The following is an 18,901-nucleotide window of genomic DNA, read 5'->3' on the forward strand; positions in this document are numbered from 1 at the left end:
TGGGGGAGGTCAAGAGATTGTAGCTGCATTGCTTTTATAGAAAATACGCCTTGACCAGCACTCTGAATCATTAACTACAGACAGCTGGTGTTCCATTGTATTCTTCACAGGTTTAGAGAGGTTGTGCCTAGCAATTGTGAGATGTCCAAGTATATCCAAGTATGATGCTTTGTAGGAGTATCCTGCTTTATCTTTCTTTAATTGGTTTGCTTCTTCCCAAGCTCCAGAAATAATATTTATTTTTCTCAGAAAATGTTGAGCCCAGTAGAGTGTACACATTTAAGCTTCCTAGATTCTATAGAAAAGGAGCTTTAAGGTAAAGATATTTACTTCCTTGTGGTCTTTTTCAGAGATTGCATATTCAAGAAGAGGAGGAACATAAAATACGTGATGTCTTCTCTTAAGGTTCTGCATGCTTTAGCTCTCCATCTGAAAACATAAGGACCTTACCCTTGTATGAGTGTTGCATTGCAACTAAGTCTGTGCTCAGCTCTCCTCTTCATCTGTGCTACACTCTCCCAACTCTTTGAGGCTCTTTCATGTTACTGAGTATCTTAGCTGGGTGGACTTGGGAGCACATTGAGTTAAATATCACATGAGGAACTAGTTTGTTGCCTGTTTTTATATCAGGCATTTGAAAAACGTTGAATGCAATATAACATGAGAAGAAATAGTACTCCATTAATGTTTAAACTCTATATGGGAAAATCACACACCAGTTTAGGATCTCTAGGCACGTCAATTTAGTGAGTCAGGCACAGACAGAGGAAAAATTTTAGGGAAGCCAATTATAGCCATCAGCTAAGGGGAGAACTAGAAATTATGGAAATGGACAATCCCTCTCAAGTGTTCCATCTTGTACATGTGCCACCATTATGGAGCACCTTGTCTCAAAGCCCTTCATCACGCCTCCACCTTACTAGAACACAGAAGCCTGGGAAGAGTTTTATTTCTTTGGTTTCGAGATTAAAAAAAATAGACATGTATAATTACACAGAATAAGAATGGAGGCTGGTCAGCTCAATTCCATGGTCTCTTCAGCAGTTCCACAGTGTCCTCAAGGACCCAAGCTCTTTCCATCTTCTGTCTGCCATCCTCACAGTGCTAGTTTTTTCTTCAGGTCTGTTTCCACATTGTTGCAGCATGGCTGTTGCTGTTCTAGACTTGGACAGGGCTTTACCTAGCCATTCTTTGGGTCCACTCACATGCTCTCCTTTACCCAGACAGCTGTAGGGTGCGGAGCTAAAGCTGGGAGATAGCATGGGAAAAATACAAGCAAAACTGTTTTGATGGGGTTTTAATACTACATCCTGGGTATTTGGTACAAATTAAATGACTGCCTTTTTGATTATGTAAATTTAAAACCCCATATATGCTAAGTGATATAAAGTGTAAAGATTCAGGGTATGATTTACTTCATTCTGTATAAAAAAAATGTGAGTACTTGACAGTGTTCTGATTTTTGCCTTTTTTGTGTGTGTACTTTTGCGTGCGTACTTGAAAGTTTCTTCTAAATCAGCTCCCGTCCACCTTATTTAGTTTTTTGATTCTGATGGCATATTTCCCCATACATGTTACCTTGGGACATTGTAGATGCACTGTGGTACTGTTGAATGTTGGACTGTGATGTTCAAGGTAGACCTTTCAGTTCCACAGAATCTTTCTCCTCTCCTCTTTAGCTGGAAACCACATTTCTTGTGAACCTAGTGAAAGTTGAATTTATTCTGTAACTTCTGTTCCCTTTGGCCAAAACAGATCAAACACGGTGGGACAGTACAGTGGGCGCAGGGTAGAGGTGGTGAGTTCCTAAGAACGATAGCCTTGAGATCATGGGACTCTGCTCCTCTCCCCACCTGCCCAGTATTTCCCTCTGGTGTCCCTTCTCAGCATTAACACGTTGGAAGAAAGTACAAATAATATACACTGAAGTCAATGTCTTGATTGTACTAAAACTACTTTCCTGCTCCTTATGGTGTGACATTTGGTCAGAACACTCTTCTATAAGGTTAGCACATACAGAAACAGATAGTTGGCTGGCAGACTACCTAGCAAAGTTCACTTTATTCTCTACAGCTTTGAATTAGTTAAACAAAACCAAAACATTTTGGACCCAAATCTGTCTTTCTGTTGTTACTATGTATACGTAAGTGGTTTCCTCTTTTTATTAATATTTCTAGCCAGTTTTTACCCCCAGTGTAAGCCGGCAAAAATCACTCTAACCCTCTCGGCCATGGAAAAACTGAGTTGCTTCACAGGCTCTGTCCATGGTTTTAGCTGAATTGAATTCTAAGCAGTTTGAAGACATTTTTCTAGCTAAAGACGTTTTTGTATCCTTGGCTTATACAGTACTCTCAACTCCTGACCAACTTCTCATTTTGAACCATTTATTCTTGAACTTATTTCTCCAACTGCCTCTTCCCATTCTGGGCATCTACAGTTATGTTTTATTTACAGTTTAGTTTTCTTTTCATTGGTCATTGGTCCCTAACTTTCTCATTACAAATACGTTTATTTCTATCATCTTTTTTGAAGCACAAAGAATGACATGTTGTGTACCATTAAATGGTTAATAATATAAATGTATTTTGCTATACAGTGAGGAGAGGGTCTATTTATGGCACATAAATATCTAACATTAATTTATTAAGGGTTTACAAAGATTTGGGCTTCATTTTGCCTCCCTCCCACCCCAGAAGATTATTGTCAGCAACCCTACTAGGGTATGTGATTTGGATGTTAAGCTGGGTCAAGCCAGGCAAAATAGGAAGATTTTATATAAAATTGGCTCTTTCAAAGGGGCTTTTCAGTTTTAAAGGGAAATTGAAAAAACCAGACTATAATGGATTTATAATTGTATTTAATCATTTCTCTGCATTTTTGAGTTATTGAAATATTCTTTTAGTAATGTATCAGTTTCCTTGGTAAACATTTAGGGTATTTTTTTCTTAACCTACTCTTGTAATTTGGTAAGGGTGGAAAGTTAGAAACCAAATTTGTAATGTCATCCAGAAGATGACGACACCTAGACAATGAGTAAACAAATATGGTGTCACTTTATTTCACATTTTCCAAATTACCTGTGATGAGCTTAAGAGATTTTTTCATTTATAAATAGAAAAAAAATGTATTCACAGTATTTTGGCATACTATAAAAGTCGAATTATCTAAAATGTAATTATTCAGATAGCATTTAGTAGGAAAATAGAAATAATTGTTTTCAAGATACGATAAGTTAGACGTATCTGTAAAGGACAGTCGAAAAGAGTAGCAGTGGGGTATTGATTGCTTTTTAGAGAAAGAAAAATTCCATTCCACTTCTAAATGTTAACAATTGCAAAAGGAAAATTCCCACTTGGGAAGAACGTTTTTCAGGTTGCTTCGTTGCCAGGTGTTTGACATTGTGTGTTGTCTTAGACGAATAAGGCTTAGGGCAGTCTTTAGGAATGATTCACTCCAAGGACCTCTGCTTCCTGCTGTGAAAGCTTGTATTTTCATAGCACGCCAGTATCGGTGGGAATGTTCCAGTGACCACTGTGCTACTTCTAGTAAAGACCAAAGTTTTCTTCCTGAAACTGGGATACCTGTAGAGGAGAATACCTGTCTGCTAACAAAATTAATTTCAGAACATTCTCAATGAATGAAGTGCATGTTCTCTACTGTTTATGAGATTGAACTGTGTCACTTATTAATGGAGATAAAACTTGCTTTCTTGTGGTCCCTTTTAACACCATTGCATTCTACAAATATGATTTACAATGATTCTAAAGTTTAAAAAAATCAAAATAATGTGATAGTTACTTTGAGACCTATCCATATTTTCCCCTTTCCTTTTTTCTCTCTCCTTGACCCAGCAGCAGGAAGCCTTTGTTTGAGGTGTTCATCTGGAACAACTTTTCCACACTTGTTTTCATGTTCTGTTAGATTACAGGGCAGCAGGCCTACCTTTGAAGCTCCTTTCTCTTTTGTTTCTTTGCCGTGCACTCCAGTAATTAACTTTGTCCTTCTTTTATTTGTTCCAGTCAATCGCAGGCCACTCTGCTGAGCATCTTCTCCCAGGAGTACCAGGTTAGAAGTTTTCTCCTTTGTGAGGGTTGACAGGTGCCTAATTGAATGATGAATGTCCCTTTATTTCTTTGTAATTGAACTGCCAGCTCTCTGATTGGGTTGGAGGATGTTCTCCTTTCCACATCAAGCACCGCCTGCGTCTCGGTGGAGGCCTGCCAAGCCTACCCATCCATCTGTCTAATAACATCTAGCCTTTGCTTATTTGGTGGACCTGTAATAAATTATGCTAAACCATTATTATTCTGACAATAATAATTTCCCTGTGTTGCGTGGTTCCATGTGCTAAATGTTTGCTGACTTGCACTGTCAGTGCCGCTTTCCATTGCTGACAGAGATGATGATAAATGACCATTGCTGGAGTGGCAGAAGGCAAGAGAGGCAGAAAATGGAGTCATTTATCATGAGATGACAGGTGTCAGTCAAGTGGCAAGTCTCTATGGAATTACTTTTTGTAGTTTTCAAATAAGTTGTTTTTAAGCAATGTTCTTCCTGGTTAAAAATGGCAATTGGATTGTAAAACTAGAGTGCAGAGGACTTAGATGGAATTGAATCGAGGGAAAATTAATACAAAGGTTGAAAGAGGGAACAAGTTTTTCTTTGCCCTCTGTAGCCCTAAGCAAACTTATTTAGATTCAATTACTATGACCCTGTTGGCTTTTACATATATACCGTACCTTGTGGTACAGTCTGAAGACATCCCAGCCAAGCAATAGAGATTAAAATGCATAGGATCATAGAGTAGAAGGAAAAGAAGTCCTGCCATCACCACAAATCCCAAGCTATTATTCAGTGTTCCCTATGTGCTAGTCATTGGGCTCAAGAAATAATGTCATTCTTGTTTTGAACCTCATCTGTGACATATCAAAGATTTTTTTTTTCTTTCAGAAACACATTAAAAGAACACATGCCAAACATCATACTTCAGAAGCAATTGAAAGTTATTACCAGAGGTATGACCTTCCTGCCCCACTAGAGGGTATCATAGTACCTATTAATTGTAATAATAATTATGAATAAGTTAGGTTATTAATTTTCTATGTCATATCCCAAGACATTGTGTTTTAAGTCTTTTATTCAAAACTTTTAGTATGTTTTTGAATGAGTTTTCAAATGCTTTGTTTTGTAGATCTAAAGAGTATGGTAAGGCTGTCTTGACTTGTGTGTGTGTGTGTGTGTGTGTGTGTGTGTGTGTGTGCCCATACTATGTGAGATGTAGTTACAATATTATGAAATCTCAGTTGGCTACTTGAAACTTATTATAAGTGCATATCCTGTCTAAATGCATATGCTCATATATACATATATCTACATATATTTGAAAGTTCTCAAACTAATTTTCATTTCTTAGATTAGCAAGTTGAAAAAAGAAGATTGAATTTGGATGTCGTTTTATTTTGCATCATAGGTATTAGGATATCCATTTTAGAAATGAAAAAAGATGTATCAAGTAAAGGCATTTGGAGATATATTGTAGTGTATAATGGTCACATTTTAAAGGGGATTTTGTATTTTTAAAAGACAACCTTGGGTATTAAATTAACAGCATAGTATCCAGGAGATATTTTAATTTCAGCCTAATTTATTATAAATAGATTTCAACTTCTTGTTCTGAAACAATATTTAAAATAGCTCTGATTTTTTTATTCTAAAATTTGTATTGTCGTTGTAATATGACTGAATAATTTATAACACTAAATGGTAATGGTTTGCATTAGAAATTGTTAGTTGGTTTCTAAAATCTTTCAGGGGCACATTGGCAATGAAAACTGTTTGAAATCTGCTCTTAAATTATTATACTTAAGATTGACAGATGAACCTTTCTGTGGTGAAAATGACACCACTGATTTTAGATGAATGATTTTTATGCATAAAAATTTTATTTTCATTTTATGAATGAAATAAATATGTGGATAAAATATTGGTGTCATGTTTCGGTAGTCATTTTATTTAGAATCAAGAAAGGGATATTGAACAGGAAAGTCACAGAAGTTAGATTTTTTTAAAAAAATTATTCACTGCTATATGTGGTAAAAGATATGCTTTGTTTTGAGTAGTAATACCTGTCAAAGAAAGATAACATGCACTCATTACACACACACAGACACAGACACATACACACACACATTTTTGTGTCTAGGAGAGATCCTCTCTAAACAAGACTTTGTAAAGTTTGATGATTTATTCAAAAGTCATAACCTTCTTGGTGAAATTGACATTCAAATTAAAGTCATAGCCTAAATTATACATATGAAATTAAAAATGGCCCATGAAGTGCTGTGAAGCCTGCAACTGTGTTGGCATCCAGACTCTTCAAAGAAGCACTGAAGGTTATTTACATGCCAAAAAATACATTCTTGTTTGTAAACATTATAGTCCTAGGCTGTCATATAAAAGTATGATTTTGTGTCTGGATTTTAAAGGCTTGTAATGTATACAAAGGAAAATAGAGCATTTTAAAGGAAAATGTGCTCTTTTCCTGGAAATTCAGAGATCCACTAACAGGTAATGGGGCTGCCTTCTGATACTCATTTGCCTCATTGTAAGGAGGTTGTTTTAGTTATTAATACATGATTTTTAGGATCACTAGGTGCTGCTATTTCAAATCTAAGTTTCATTAAAAAGTATATCTAATTGTTGAAGTATGAACATACTTTTGTTGGATTATCTGGGTAGTATAGGCCATAAATAAATAAATATCTTTTTTTTTTTTTTTGAGACAGTGTCTCTCTCTGTCACCCAGTCTGAGGTGCAGTGACACGATCATAACTCACTGCAGCCTCAAACTCCTGGCCTCAGGCAATCCTACTGCCTCAGTCTCCTGAGTAGCTGGGACTACAGGTGCACACCACCATGGCCAGCTAATTAAAAAAAAAAGTTTATAGAGACAGGGTCTTGCTACTTTGCCCAGGCTGTTCTTGAACTTCTGGCCTCAAGTAATCTCCCACTTCAGCCTCCCAAGGTGCTGGGATTACACGCCTGAGCCACTGTGCCTGGCCCAGAAATAAATACCTTTAAGTATACCCAATGATGAACAGTTGAGTAGGTAATAATGAGAATACATAAATAGATTTCTTTCAATTTATTTAAATATGACAGTCTCAATTATTTCGAGGAGTTACAGCATTTGAAACAAAAACATGAAGTTAGACCGTAATGGGCAGTCTCAGAAGAAAGCAGTCTGACCACTTTCTGACTTTACCAACCTGCTGTCTGACTTTCTGCCCTGCACTTTGCACTTAGGGACAGGCCATGTTGTTACCTTTCAGATGGATTGACCTCAGTAGCCTTTTGTTTGAAATGTGCAGGTCAAATGTTCCTGTCTGTGCTAAGGTAAATTGGCTTTAAAAGGTTTTTGTTTGTTTTCCAGCAGATTAGAATAAAGCCAAATTGTATTTGTTATATCAAAATATATTTAAGCAATTTGAAAATGTTAATGGCAATTTTATTTAATTTTTTTCTTTTATAAAGTAATACTCAGCTATTGTGAAAATTAAGCACATTTGTGATAGTATTTTTTTTTTTTTTTTTTTTTTGAGACGGAGTCTCACTCTGTCGCCCAGGCTGGAGCACAGTGACGCAGTCTCGGCTCACTGCAAACTCCGCCTCCCGGGCTCACGCCATTCTCCTGGCTCAGCCTCCCTGGTAGCTGGGACTACAGGTGCCCGCCACCATGCCTGGCTAATTTTTTGTATTTTTAATAGAGACGGGGTTTCACCGTGTTAGCTAGGATGGTCTTGATCTCCTGACCTTGTGATCCGTCCGCCTCGGCCTCCCAAAGTGCTGGGATTACAGGCGTGAGCCACCGTGCCCGGCTGTGATAGTATTAAAAAGGAATGAATGATTGCCCATAATTGTGCCACTCAGAGATCTCTACTGGCATTTTTCATTTTAGTCTTTTGTCAGCCCATTTTTATATTGATGAGGTCATATTATATAAGCAATTGTGAATCCTGAGTTTTACACCTGGAAAAATGTATATGATATAATATTATTTTGTAAAAAGCGTTTTGTAAACATTTTTTGATTGCCTTATTTCATCATATGAAAGTATCATAATTTACTGAATTATTCCTTTGTCGAGCATATATGTTTCCAATATTCTATTTTTTTTTTTTTTTTTTTTTTGAGACGGAGTCTCCCTCTGTCGCCCAGGCTGGAGTGCAGTGGCGCAATCTCAGCTCACTGCAAGCTCCGCCTCCTGGGTTCACACCACTCTCCTGCCTCAGCCTCCCGAGCTGCTGGGACTATAGGCGCCTGCCACCACACCCGGCTAATTTTTTGTATTTTTAATAGAGACAGGTTTCACCGTGCTTGCCAGGATGGTCTCGATCTCCTGACCTCGTGATCCGCCTGCCTCGGCCTCCCAAAGTGCTGGGATTATAGGCGTGAACCACTGCGCCTGGCCTCCAATGTTCTATTATTGTAAATAATACTGTGATAAACATCTTAATGCATGAGTCTGCTTTTGAATTAGTTTCTTAATATTTCTATATATGTAATTATTGGTGCAAACAATGTGAACATTTTAAAAAAGTATTACATATTGCCAAACTACTGTCTAGAAATGTTCTGCTCGTTGCATATGTTGAACAGGGTGGATGTGCTGTAAATGTATTTGTTTTCCAATCTGTTTCCCAACTATATCCTATAACACTTCATAAGTGCTAGGAAAAAAAAGTTTAATTTGAGGTTGTATTTATCTTTTCTGGAAACTTTAATTATCCCCCACATCAAAGTGACAGATCAGGCTTTATTTAAATTTTCAGATATGTAATCAAAGGGACATACTAATTACTGAAAATATTCCATAAAGACATAATCAGAAAATCCTAATGGTACCTTTCTCTGCATCCTCATAGTATCCTGTGCAAACTTACAGCATTGCAGTTTTCACACTGGTATAATGGTTTGCTTCTGTCTCCAGCTAGCCTGAAAACTCTTTGGGGTAGGGCTACACAAAAACAGATGAATGATGGACCCTCATCCAACTCTGGCAAAGATCTGAATTGCAATTGGGATATAAGGGTGTCATCCTTAATACTATATTAAGGTGACCTAGGCTCCATTCCTGATGCCTATTTGCCAGTTAAAACAACTTTATACAGAAGCTATATGTCATCATCTAGCTTTGCTACAGGAGGACTAACAAATACACATCCTATGGGTGAAATCAGCCTTAAAAGGTCCTCAGAGAAGGCCCATTTTACGATGTTTTTTGAGTGTGAAAGACTCATTTATATCTAAGATGAAACTAATGTGTACTCATTTCAAATATAAGGCAAAGTTCTCCATGCTGTGGCCTAAGATGATCCACAACCCTGTCACTGAGTGTCTTCTCTCAGCTTGGAACACCTTCTGTTTCCCTACAAACTAGTAAAGATGATAAGTTTATTTCTAGACTACTGCATAAACACATTGCCCCGGACACCCCGAATCGATAATTCTTGGGACTCCCACAGCACTCTGTATAGACATACCTCTGTTAGCACTTCTCTTGCTGCATTTTACATACGTACACAGCTCTTTTCTCACCAAAAGGACAGTAGAAGGCAGGTACTGTGTCTTACATATGTATTGTTGGTTTTTAGCATTGTAAATGGGGCATAATGCGTGTAAAGTAGATGGTGCTAATTGAACAAAAAAGTGGTCCAAATTTTCAGAAACTGTTTTTATCACATATGTTACCAATATCATATTTAAGCCAACCTTTTTTACATGTGAACATCTGAATAAAGTTCTGTAGATCTGATCTTCTAACGCTGCTAAAGCTGGCTCCTCCGCCAGTGTGCTGGGAGAAGGGAGGAAATGGAGACAATATTTCTAAACTTTGCTATTGATGGGGACTTGCAGATCTGACCAACTGTGTGCATGTGCACTTATGCTTATGTGCACCAATTTAGGTGGACCTAAACAAATTTCACCAAGAATCTTTCCTGTTTAGAAATAAAATGGCATTAGTACAGTGTGAAAGAAGAGAGATATTTTCAAAGTAAACTCTCGAGCTGTGTCTATTTATATACAACATGGAGAATTGAGGAAATTTCTTCAATAATTCAAAAGCTTGAGAAAACGTTTATTTATTTATTTATTTATTTATTTATTAATTATTTGAGACAGAACCTTTCTCTGTCACTCAGGCTGCAGTGCAGTGGTGCAATCTCGGCTCACTGCAACCTCCACCTCCCAGGTTCAAGAGATTTTTGTGCCTCAGCCTCCCGAGTAATTGGGACTACAGGCACGCGCCACCATGCTGGGCTAATTTTTGTGCTTTTAGTAGAGACAAGGTTTCACCATGCTGTGCAGGGAAGTCTCAAACTCCTGGCCTCAAATGATCCACCCACCTTGGCCTCCCAAAGTGCTGGGATTATAGGTCTGAGCCACCGTGCCCAGCCAGAAAACATTTTCTACTATCTGGATATTATAAGGTTTCTGTTAACCATGATGAAATCATGTAAAATACAGATTTTGATGGGAGGCAGAGGCAAGCGGATCACCTGAGATCAGGAGTTCGAGACCAGCTTAGCCAACATGGCAAAACCCCATCTCTACTAAAAGCACAAAAACTAGCCAGGTGTGGTGGCATGCTCCTGTAATCTCAGCTACTTGGGAGACTGAGGCAGGAGAATTGCTTGAACCCAGGAGGCGAAGGTTGCAGTGAGCCGAGATTGCACCACTGCACTCCAGCCTGGGTGACAGAGCAAGACTTCATCTCAAAAAAAAAAAAAAAAAAAAAATACAGTCTTTGAATTCTTAGTTGGTATCAACTCAATGCTAGCAAGAATGCAGAGACACATGAATTCTCCTGGGCGTTAGGAATGGAGCCCAGGTCACCTTAATGTAGTGTTGAGAATGACATCTGTATATCCCAGTTGCAATTTGGATGTTTGCCAGGGTTGGATGAAGGTTCAACGTTCATTTGTGTAGCCCTACCCCAAAGAGTTTTCAGGGTAACTGGAGACAGAAGCAAACCATTATACCAGTGTGAAAAGTGCAATGCTATAAGTTTGCACAAGATCATGATGAGGATGCAGAGAAAGGTACCATTAGGATTTTCTAATTATGTCTTTATGGAATATTTTCAGTAATTAGTATGTCCCTTTGATTACATATCTGAAAATTTAAATAAAGCCTGATCTGTCACTTTGATGTGGGGGATAATTAAAGTTTCCAGAAAAGACAAATATAACCTTAAATTAAACTTAATTTTTTTTCCTACCACTTATGAGGTGTTACAGGTTATAGTTGGGAAACAGATTGGAAAACAAATACGTTTAGAGCAGATCCACCATGTTCAATGTATGTGGCACCTCACTAGGCCTCGAGGGATCAGGGTTCTATTTCAGGGTTCTATAGCTTTATTGTTTACCAGCTAAGAGAGCCCAGATGGGTTTTATCAGTGCCCTGGGGTTTGGTTTCTTTATATGACCAACTGGGAAGCTTTACCAACCTCATAATTAGGAATTTCCACAGTATTAAGTATGGTCATGCTTTTAATATTATCCAGACTATATTGATACAGAGGATTGTAATTATGGTTTAGTCATCTTCTGTTTCTTTAAACTTGATAGAAGTTCTTCACTGGTCATTAGCAGGATAATGATTGATGCAACTTTTACATGAAGCCATGTCATTTTGACTTAAAGCAACAGATCTCTGGTATAAAAGGTAGTCTGGCATCTAGCTGCTACTCTCTTTCACTGTTTGCAGTCAGCTCTCACCATGGCATGCTGATCTCTACTCGAGTGTCACTCCCTCAGAGAGGGGCTTCCTGAACAACCCATCTAAGTTTACATTTTATTCTAGCATATACCATTATACTGTATATTTATCTCCCTGCCTTTTTATTGTTTGTGTCACCACGGTAATATAATCTCTGTGATGATGGGACCATGAATGGTTTTTTTTCCCGCTGTTGCTTCTTCAGAACCTGGAATAAGGCTTGACACATAGCGCTCCAAAATACTTGTCGGGTAACTGAAACTGAAGTAGAAAGCTGTAAAGATATCCCAATATTGGTATAGGCTTGAATACGCTGACCCAGAATCAGAAACCATAGTAAATACGCACTCTTGGTGGTTACAGGCACACAATCAGCTGGTCTGACTTGACTGAACTGATTGGTGGTTCCTTGGGTGGTATCAGTGCAGTGGACTTGTTTGTGAAAAATTGATGTGAGGTTCTTAACGGACCTATTTCCCAGGGACCTTTCTCTAAAGCACATTTGCCTTGTTTTATTTATTTATTTTTTCCTCTTGCTTCTGAACGTCCTTATTTTCCAATTAGTTTCCCAAATAATACATTCAAGGGTGGCCCCAATATGTGGAAAATTGCTTTGTTAGAATTATTTTGAAGTTACAATGATCCAGAGGTTCTCCCCACCTTAAATAATTTGCTGTTACCCCACTTTGCTTACAGGAAAATTATACAACTTTATAAATATACTCATGAAATAATATAATTTAGTACCTGCTTCTGGCAGTTATATGGAAGACCTCACCTGTTGACTTTATTACTGTCAGACAAATACCCAGAGCTTATTCACTTAAATAATATACTGTAGGGAAAATTTCCATACCTAATTCTGCTTTCTTGTCCAATATGGTTTTTAAAAATTATTTAATTTTTCATTTGTTAAAGGAAAAGTATAAGGTGATTTTTTATTATATAATCACTATAAACAAAGTACTTGGTAGGCATAATAAATTAAATAAAATACAATTCTCCAACCTTAATGAAGCTTTCAACATTACAGTGGGGGATGGGTTTGAGGTAGCCAAGTAATAGGCAAATACAATATGCTACGTTACATGATAGAAAGATGTACAGGGTATTCCTCGATTGCATATGAGGAGCACTTAACTTATATGGTAGTGGATCGAAGAAGGTGACATCTGAATTGAATCGTGAGTTATCCAGGTGAGGGATGGGAGTGGGAGACAGTGACTAGAGATGAGGCTGGCAGAGTAGAGTAGGTAGAAACCAGATTATGAAGAACCTTACAAGAGCTGTTAAATGGTTATAATTTAATCTTGAGATTTAATGTGGGGCCTTGAAGTGTTATAACAAGGGGAATGACACATTCAAATTTTTGTAAAAAAAAAAAAATCCCCCCAGCTTCCATGTCTGGGGTTTTGTTTTGTTTGGGGATTTTGGGGAGTTGTGTGTTTTTTTCCAGTGGAGTGAGAGGATAATGAGAGCTGGAGGTTCTTCCACAAATCCAGGGCAGATAAGGTGATGGGTTGTATTGCCTGTCACAGGTGTGCTGACCCACTGATGACATGTCTGTTCCATCGTTTTCTTAATAAGGTGTCAAGCAGCCCTGTGAAACAGGTAAAGGAAAAGGCAAGATGGGTGCATGAATGCTTTTCTCAAACTATATAAGTCAACTTCTTTCCTTCCCATGCAATGGTTGTCTGTGGTAGAAACAAGGCAGAGTGATATGGATAGTTCCTCTTGTTCACTTTATATGTTAGGAGGTGAAAGAAAACAAGGGAGACCTAAGTATTTACACCTTCTGCCCCCACCTTCAGCTTCTTAGTTGCCAGTGGTTTTGAGGTGAGTTGTTTGTGTTATGTTTTTCCCTTCAATGCTTTCCTACGAAAGTAGCTTACTTTAACTAGAGTTGAGCGTGGCATTTGTCCAGGAGAAACATGTATACACACAGGGGATGCTGACAAGTCTATGCTGGCCTTTTCTTGTCACTGCATTACCACTTGGCTTTGTCTTGTCTAGGTACCTGAATGGAGTGGTGAAAAATGGAGCTGCCCCAGTGCTCCTGGACCTGGCTAATGAGGTAATGTTATTGTTACGATTTTATTTAAACCTGCGTGTAAGCTAAGGGGCCTATCTAGAGTAACTTTGCTTACAATTATAATTACCTTTGGAAAAAAAAAGGATTTGAGGTGCATTAGACATTTAAATTGCTCCCTGATCTCTTTGTACTTTTAGTAATTGGACAAAGAACTTCACATATTAATAAATCAGTTGACATAATTAGTCTACTTCTTTTAAGGCAAATGTATAAACAGCCTCTTGGTTTCTTATTTTGTGGAAAATTTCAACCAAACAGCTCAGGACATGCTTTTCTTAGGATAGGTTGTCTTAATTTAGTGTGAGAAATACCTGTGTCAAGTAAAGAGATGGATGCCAAAAAAAAAAAAAAAATCTGCTGTTATAAAAATGAAGAGAGAAATTGTATACTTAAAGATGTACTTGATTCATTTTTTTGTTAGCAAACTTTTATTATAATAAAGGATACATGCCTTGTAGAAAAGTCTCCTTCTTTATATGAAGAAGCATAGTGTTCTTAATAACACCAAGTAAGAAGTGATTTATTGAACTTATTCGTTAACTCTGATCTGCTTCTGTTTGGGGAAACAAATAACAGCCTTACATTTAAAAAGGGAAACCCTACAGATTTCCCATGAATGAAGAAGCTGTGAAAAGTTCATAATAGTTGCAGAGAGCATACCAAAAAAATAAAATATTTAATTCCTAAACTTTAAAATATTTATCCACTGTAATAAGAGCAATACAATATTTAGTCTGACTTGGAACTGCTTATGCAAACCTCGTAGGGATGGAATGAAATGTACACTGTTTTTGTGTTGCATTATAATGGAAAACATAGAAGCAAGGCAGAAAATGTGTGTTTGCATTAAAGATGACTCGGTACTGTGAGCATTAAGTGTTGCAGTAGCAGCAAGTTCTACATGTTATATTAGCAAGGAAGGATGGCTTCCCTCACAGCTTCTGTCTGCTGCTATACACTGCTGCAGTCAACAAATGAGCAATTACCTATCAGTTACTAGATGGTTTTAATAGTCTCAGCAATGTCTACACAATCAGATAGGATAGTTAACATATAGAATGGATTTCTGTGTGCCTCCTAGAAAAACAAGTATTTTATTCTTTTTTTGTTTTTTCCATTTCTAGAGCAGAGTGCTTTTTTTTTTCTTTTTTTTTTTCTTTTTTTGAGACAGAGTCTCACTCTGTTGCCAGGCTGGAGTGCAGTGGCGTGATGTTAGCTCATTGCAACCTCTGCCTCCTGGGTTCAAGAGATTCTCCTGCTTCAGCCTCCTGAGTTGCTGGGACTACAGGCCTGTGCCACCATGCCCAGCTAATTTTTGTATTTTTAGTAGAGACAGGGTTTCATCATGTTGGCCAGGATGGTCTTGATCTCCTGACCTTGTGATCCACCTGCTTTGGCCTCCCAAAGTGCTTGGATTACAGGCGTGAGCCACCACGCCCGGCCAGCAGGCTGGTTTTTAAATGTCTCTAGACTTGTTTGTTATAAGTTTATGCTATTAGTAACTTGAGGTATCTGAGCTTTAACTAGGAATTTAGTGATTGTCTTTTATGAAAAAGAAGAATAAGCTAGCAGCATTCCAGACACAGCATCTAGAAAGAATGTGATACAAATATGGTACCCATCTATATAGATGATGATGTTGATGATATAAGTTTTATATCATAGCAATTTATATTCATTTGAATTTTAAATGGATAGTTCTATATCCATTAAATATTTAGCTGACCTCAGTTTCAATCTTCTAGTAATATGGAAAAATTTAACCTACCAACACATTTTCTCCTACATCAATAAACCTTTTATTTACCATGAATATATATAGCAGTATTTAGCCAAGGGAAAACGTAGTTGTTTAAAGACTTTTCCTCCGTTTTGGCTACAGACTAGTACAGAAAGAATAGCACTTTTCTATGAAATTGATAATGCATTAGGGAAATTTAGGAATGGCTGGTACCATATTATAGCTTCTAAACAACCAAGCTGCCATTTTTTCCAGATAGGTAATACTTAGATAACATATACTTGCATCTGGTGACAATTGATATGATGGTAATACTTTATGAGCTGATATTTATTTAATCAGGGGAAACTATAAAAATTGATGAGAAATATATAGCATTGGTACATTACAGGGTGCAGCAACTCTCTTAGACAAGAGCATTGTATTTTTGTTATCTTTTTGGGGGGCTAAGGACTGTATGTGGTCATCATTGATTTTATAAATGTCTTCATACTACTTTTCCAGTTTCAAGTCTAAAATTGAACATTTTAGGAATTCACACTTCGTTAGTGATAATAAGATCAGTCATTCTGTTCTCTCCACACAAATATTTTCAAGTGAGATTTGAAGCACTATGCATTTTATTTACATGCTAAATTCTGACATGAAGCATGATGGCCCTATTTCAGAGAAAGATGGACACATGATTAATATGAAAATTAGGGAGATGCAAGTACCTGAACTAATAAGGTAGTCCTTATTCAGGCTGGACTACCTTCAGTAATTTCACCATTTTTCATGTGTCAGCTCTGATGTGGGTTACTAGGAATAAGCAGCTTCGTGGAAAGCATTTCTTTCTACTTGGGGAATTTAAGGGCATCCAAGTACATACGTATTTGAAAAAACTGTTCATACAAATGAAGCCAGCCTTTTTGTCTAGTTACTAAATCAAGATAAAATTTTGGTATGAATACGGGACTTGAAAACCTGTCAGGAAAAATTCATGGTGATAATATATGAGGAACGTTTGCTGTCTTCCACCTAAGATAAAAAGACTCGTCTTAGGGAAGCATTATTGTTCTTAAAAATATGTATTCCTATTTTTTGGTGAAATTAAGTAAATGGTTAATAAAAGATTTAAGAACCCCAAAGAAGACGATATCTTTACAAAATAGTAGATACATTTTTTATTAATTAAAATGACTGTCGGACTGAATATCCTTTGTTTTCTGATTGGTTCTTTATTTTAAAAAGTTACCACCCTGGGATCTGTATTAATTAAATTGGTAAGTAGTGTTTCAGATAAGGACGGTGATCTTATGTTGCAGATATTATATTGTTATAATTTATTATTAACATCTCTGCAATGTAGTTATTTGTCTTTTATCAAATAAAATATTTTAAACGTAAGGAACTTGTACCAAAATTTCAGTTGTCTTTAAAGATAAAATCAGTAAAATCCTTATTTTGGATTTGTCATATAAGGACATTTGACTCTGTTTTTGAAAACTGCCACTAAATAACAAAAAGGGCTTATTATTTGAAATTGCATTCAGAACAGTAGAAATATAGACAGTTGCATAGAAAGAAGGATGGCTAGAATAAAAAATTATATTGGCCTACCAACAGAAAAAATTGAGGAGAGATGAAAAAAGCCTATTTCACTGTTTTAGACGAATGCTTTTTCTAAGTTGTTCCATCCTTTTTGCTCCAATGTTATATTCAATAAATTTGACCCATTTATTCTTTTCAACAGCCCAAACCATACTTGTTATAATTTTATTATAATGGAAGCCACCAAGGGTGGGAAAGATTTTAATGAATGATGCTTGCTATGGTTGATTAAAATTGACTTAATCTTCAGTGTTGACAAAATATTGGAGTATCCACTGCTCGCACAACTTGACAGTTTTAATTTTCTACTTCTGTTTTATAAAGGTGGACTATGCGCCCTCATTAATGGCTCGGCTTATACTGGAGAGGTTTCTACAGGAACACGAGGAAACTCCACGTGAGTTACCCTTTTTTCCTAATGGTACTCTTTTACTCCCTTCCCCAATTTAAAAATAATTTACACAGCATTTCAAGTCACTTAATGAGAGCCAGATTCCAAAACAGCTATCATGAACAGTTAATGACAATTAAATGCAATATAAAAGACCACCCACAACTTAAATACTCTTCAGAATAATGCTCTCTTCTTTGTCTAAATTCCACACTCAACCTCTCCATTGAGCTAAATAGACAACGTGTATCAAACTAAAAAATTGATTCATCTTCGTATATAGAATAAGATACATCATTTGAAAAACCATTGTCAGGAACTGGCTCTAAAAGAAACATTCATCCTTTTTATTTTAATTCAGCAAGACTGGAGAAATACTACTTCCAAATGCAAAGGTGAATTCCCTGGTCTTCCTACAAGAAAATAAAAAAGAAAAAAAGAAAAGAATAGAGCTACAGGAGGAGGTTCAAGCCTAAATTAATTTGCCACTGAAAAAATACATTTTGTTATTTTCTCTGTGTCAACTGCATGATTAAAACCGGCTGTTAAGTGAGCTCTGGGGATGTGCTCGTAAAAGATTTATGAGTAATATTCAATGTGATATTCAAAGTGAGTCATGAATATCAGGATAATTGCTCTCAGTGCTGGCTCTTTTACTAGGCAGGAGTTTGTCAACTGCCCCATAAATATTTGCCTAGTCTCATGTAAAAAAGACAATTTCATCTTCTGCATTTTTATTACCTAGTATAATGTTTACCTTTGGAGCTCAGCTGTGGTAGAATAGGTAAAAAGCTTTGGAATATGCTTTATGCACATAATCTTCCCTCTTTGAAAGTAGAAGATAATACCTGCTAAAATATCATTCAGTAGTACATGTTGGATTTTTATTTTTTTATATTTTGTCACGGATTTTTTCCCTTTGATTTTCTTTGAATCTGCAGTTATCAGTGACTGGTGGCCCAGTTACCTTGTGAAGGTTTCATTTGAATGAATTAAGTACTTCCCCTAAAAATTCAATATCATTTCAATAGATGTAGCCTCCAAAGTAACCTGCAGTGATGCTTCATGAGCAAATCACATGATGTCAGAATGGTATGGTTTCGATTTAATCAAGAAAGAGATTAAAGTGGATGTGTGTTATTTTCAACTTCGCCGCAGCACCGCCATTTGTCAAAGTCAACCTTCTGATTGCTTTGGACCTACTGCTATCCAGGTCTTGTCAAAATAGTAGTCAGCATAGTCTGAAGCAGGTAGACTGGCCTATATAGAGCAGTATCAAACACAGTAAAACAGAATTCAT

General features: G+C 36.9%; 1 protein-coding gene across 6 annotated transcripts in view; it reads left to right on the forward strand.

The window, feature by feature from the left end:
- The window catches only part of CDIN1 (CDAN1 interacting nuclease 1), a 230,925-nt gene that overhangs the window by 61,214 nt on the left and 150,810 nt on the right, over positions 1–18,901 (forward strand). For 4 of the 6 annotated variants that reach the window (XR_008671879.2, XM_019011231.3, XM_019011232.3 and 1 more), the window contains exons 2-5: positions 4,020–4,065; positions 4,951–5,015; positions 13,798–13,858; positions 17,535–17,607. Coding sequence is in view for 5 of the 6 variants with exons in the window: in XM_019011231.3 (XP_018866776.3) it covers positions 4,020–4,065; positions 4,951–5,015; positions 13,798–13,858; positions 17,535–17,607 (245 nt within the window). In the remaining variant the exon portion in view is untranslated. The remainder of the gene's footprint in view (positions 1–4,019; positions 4,066–4,950; positions 5,016–13,797; positions 13,859–17,534; positions 17,608–18,901) is intronic. The other 2 variants (XM_063698455.1, XM_055363261.2) reach the window with 1 other exon arrangement.

The sequence above is a fragment of the Gorilla gorilla genome, chromosome 16 (assembly GCF_029281585.2).
Source record: "Gorilla gorilla gorilla isolate KB3781 chromosome 16, NHGRI_mGorGor1-v2.1_pri, whole genome shotgun sequence".
Classification (NCBI taxonomy): Eukaryota; Metazoa; Chordata; class Mammalia; order Primates; family Hominidae; genus Gorilla; species Gorilla gorilla.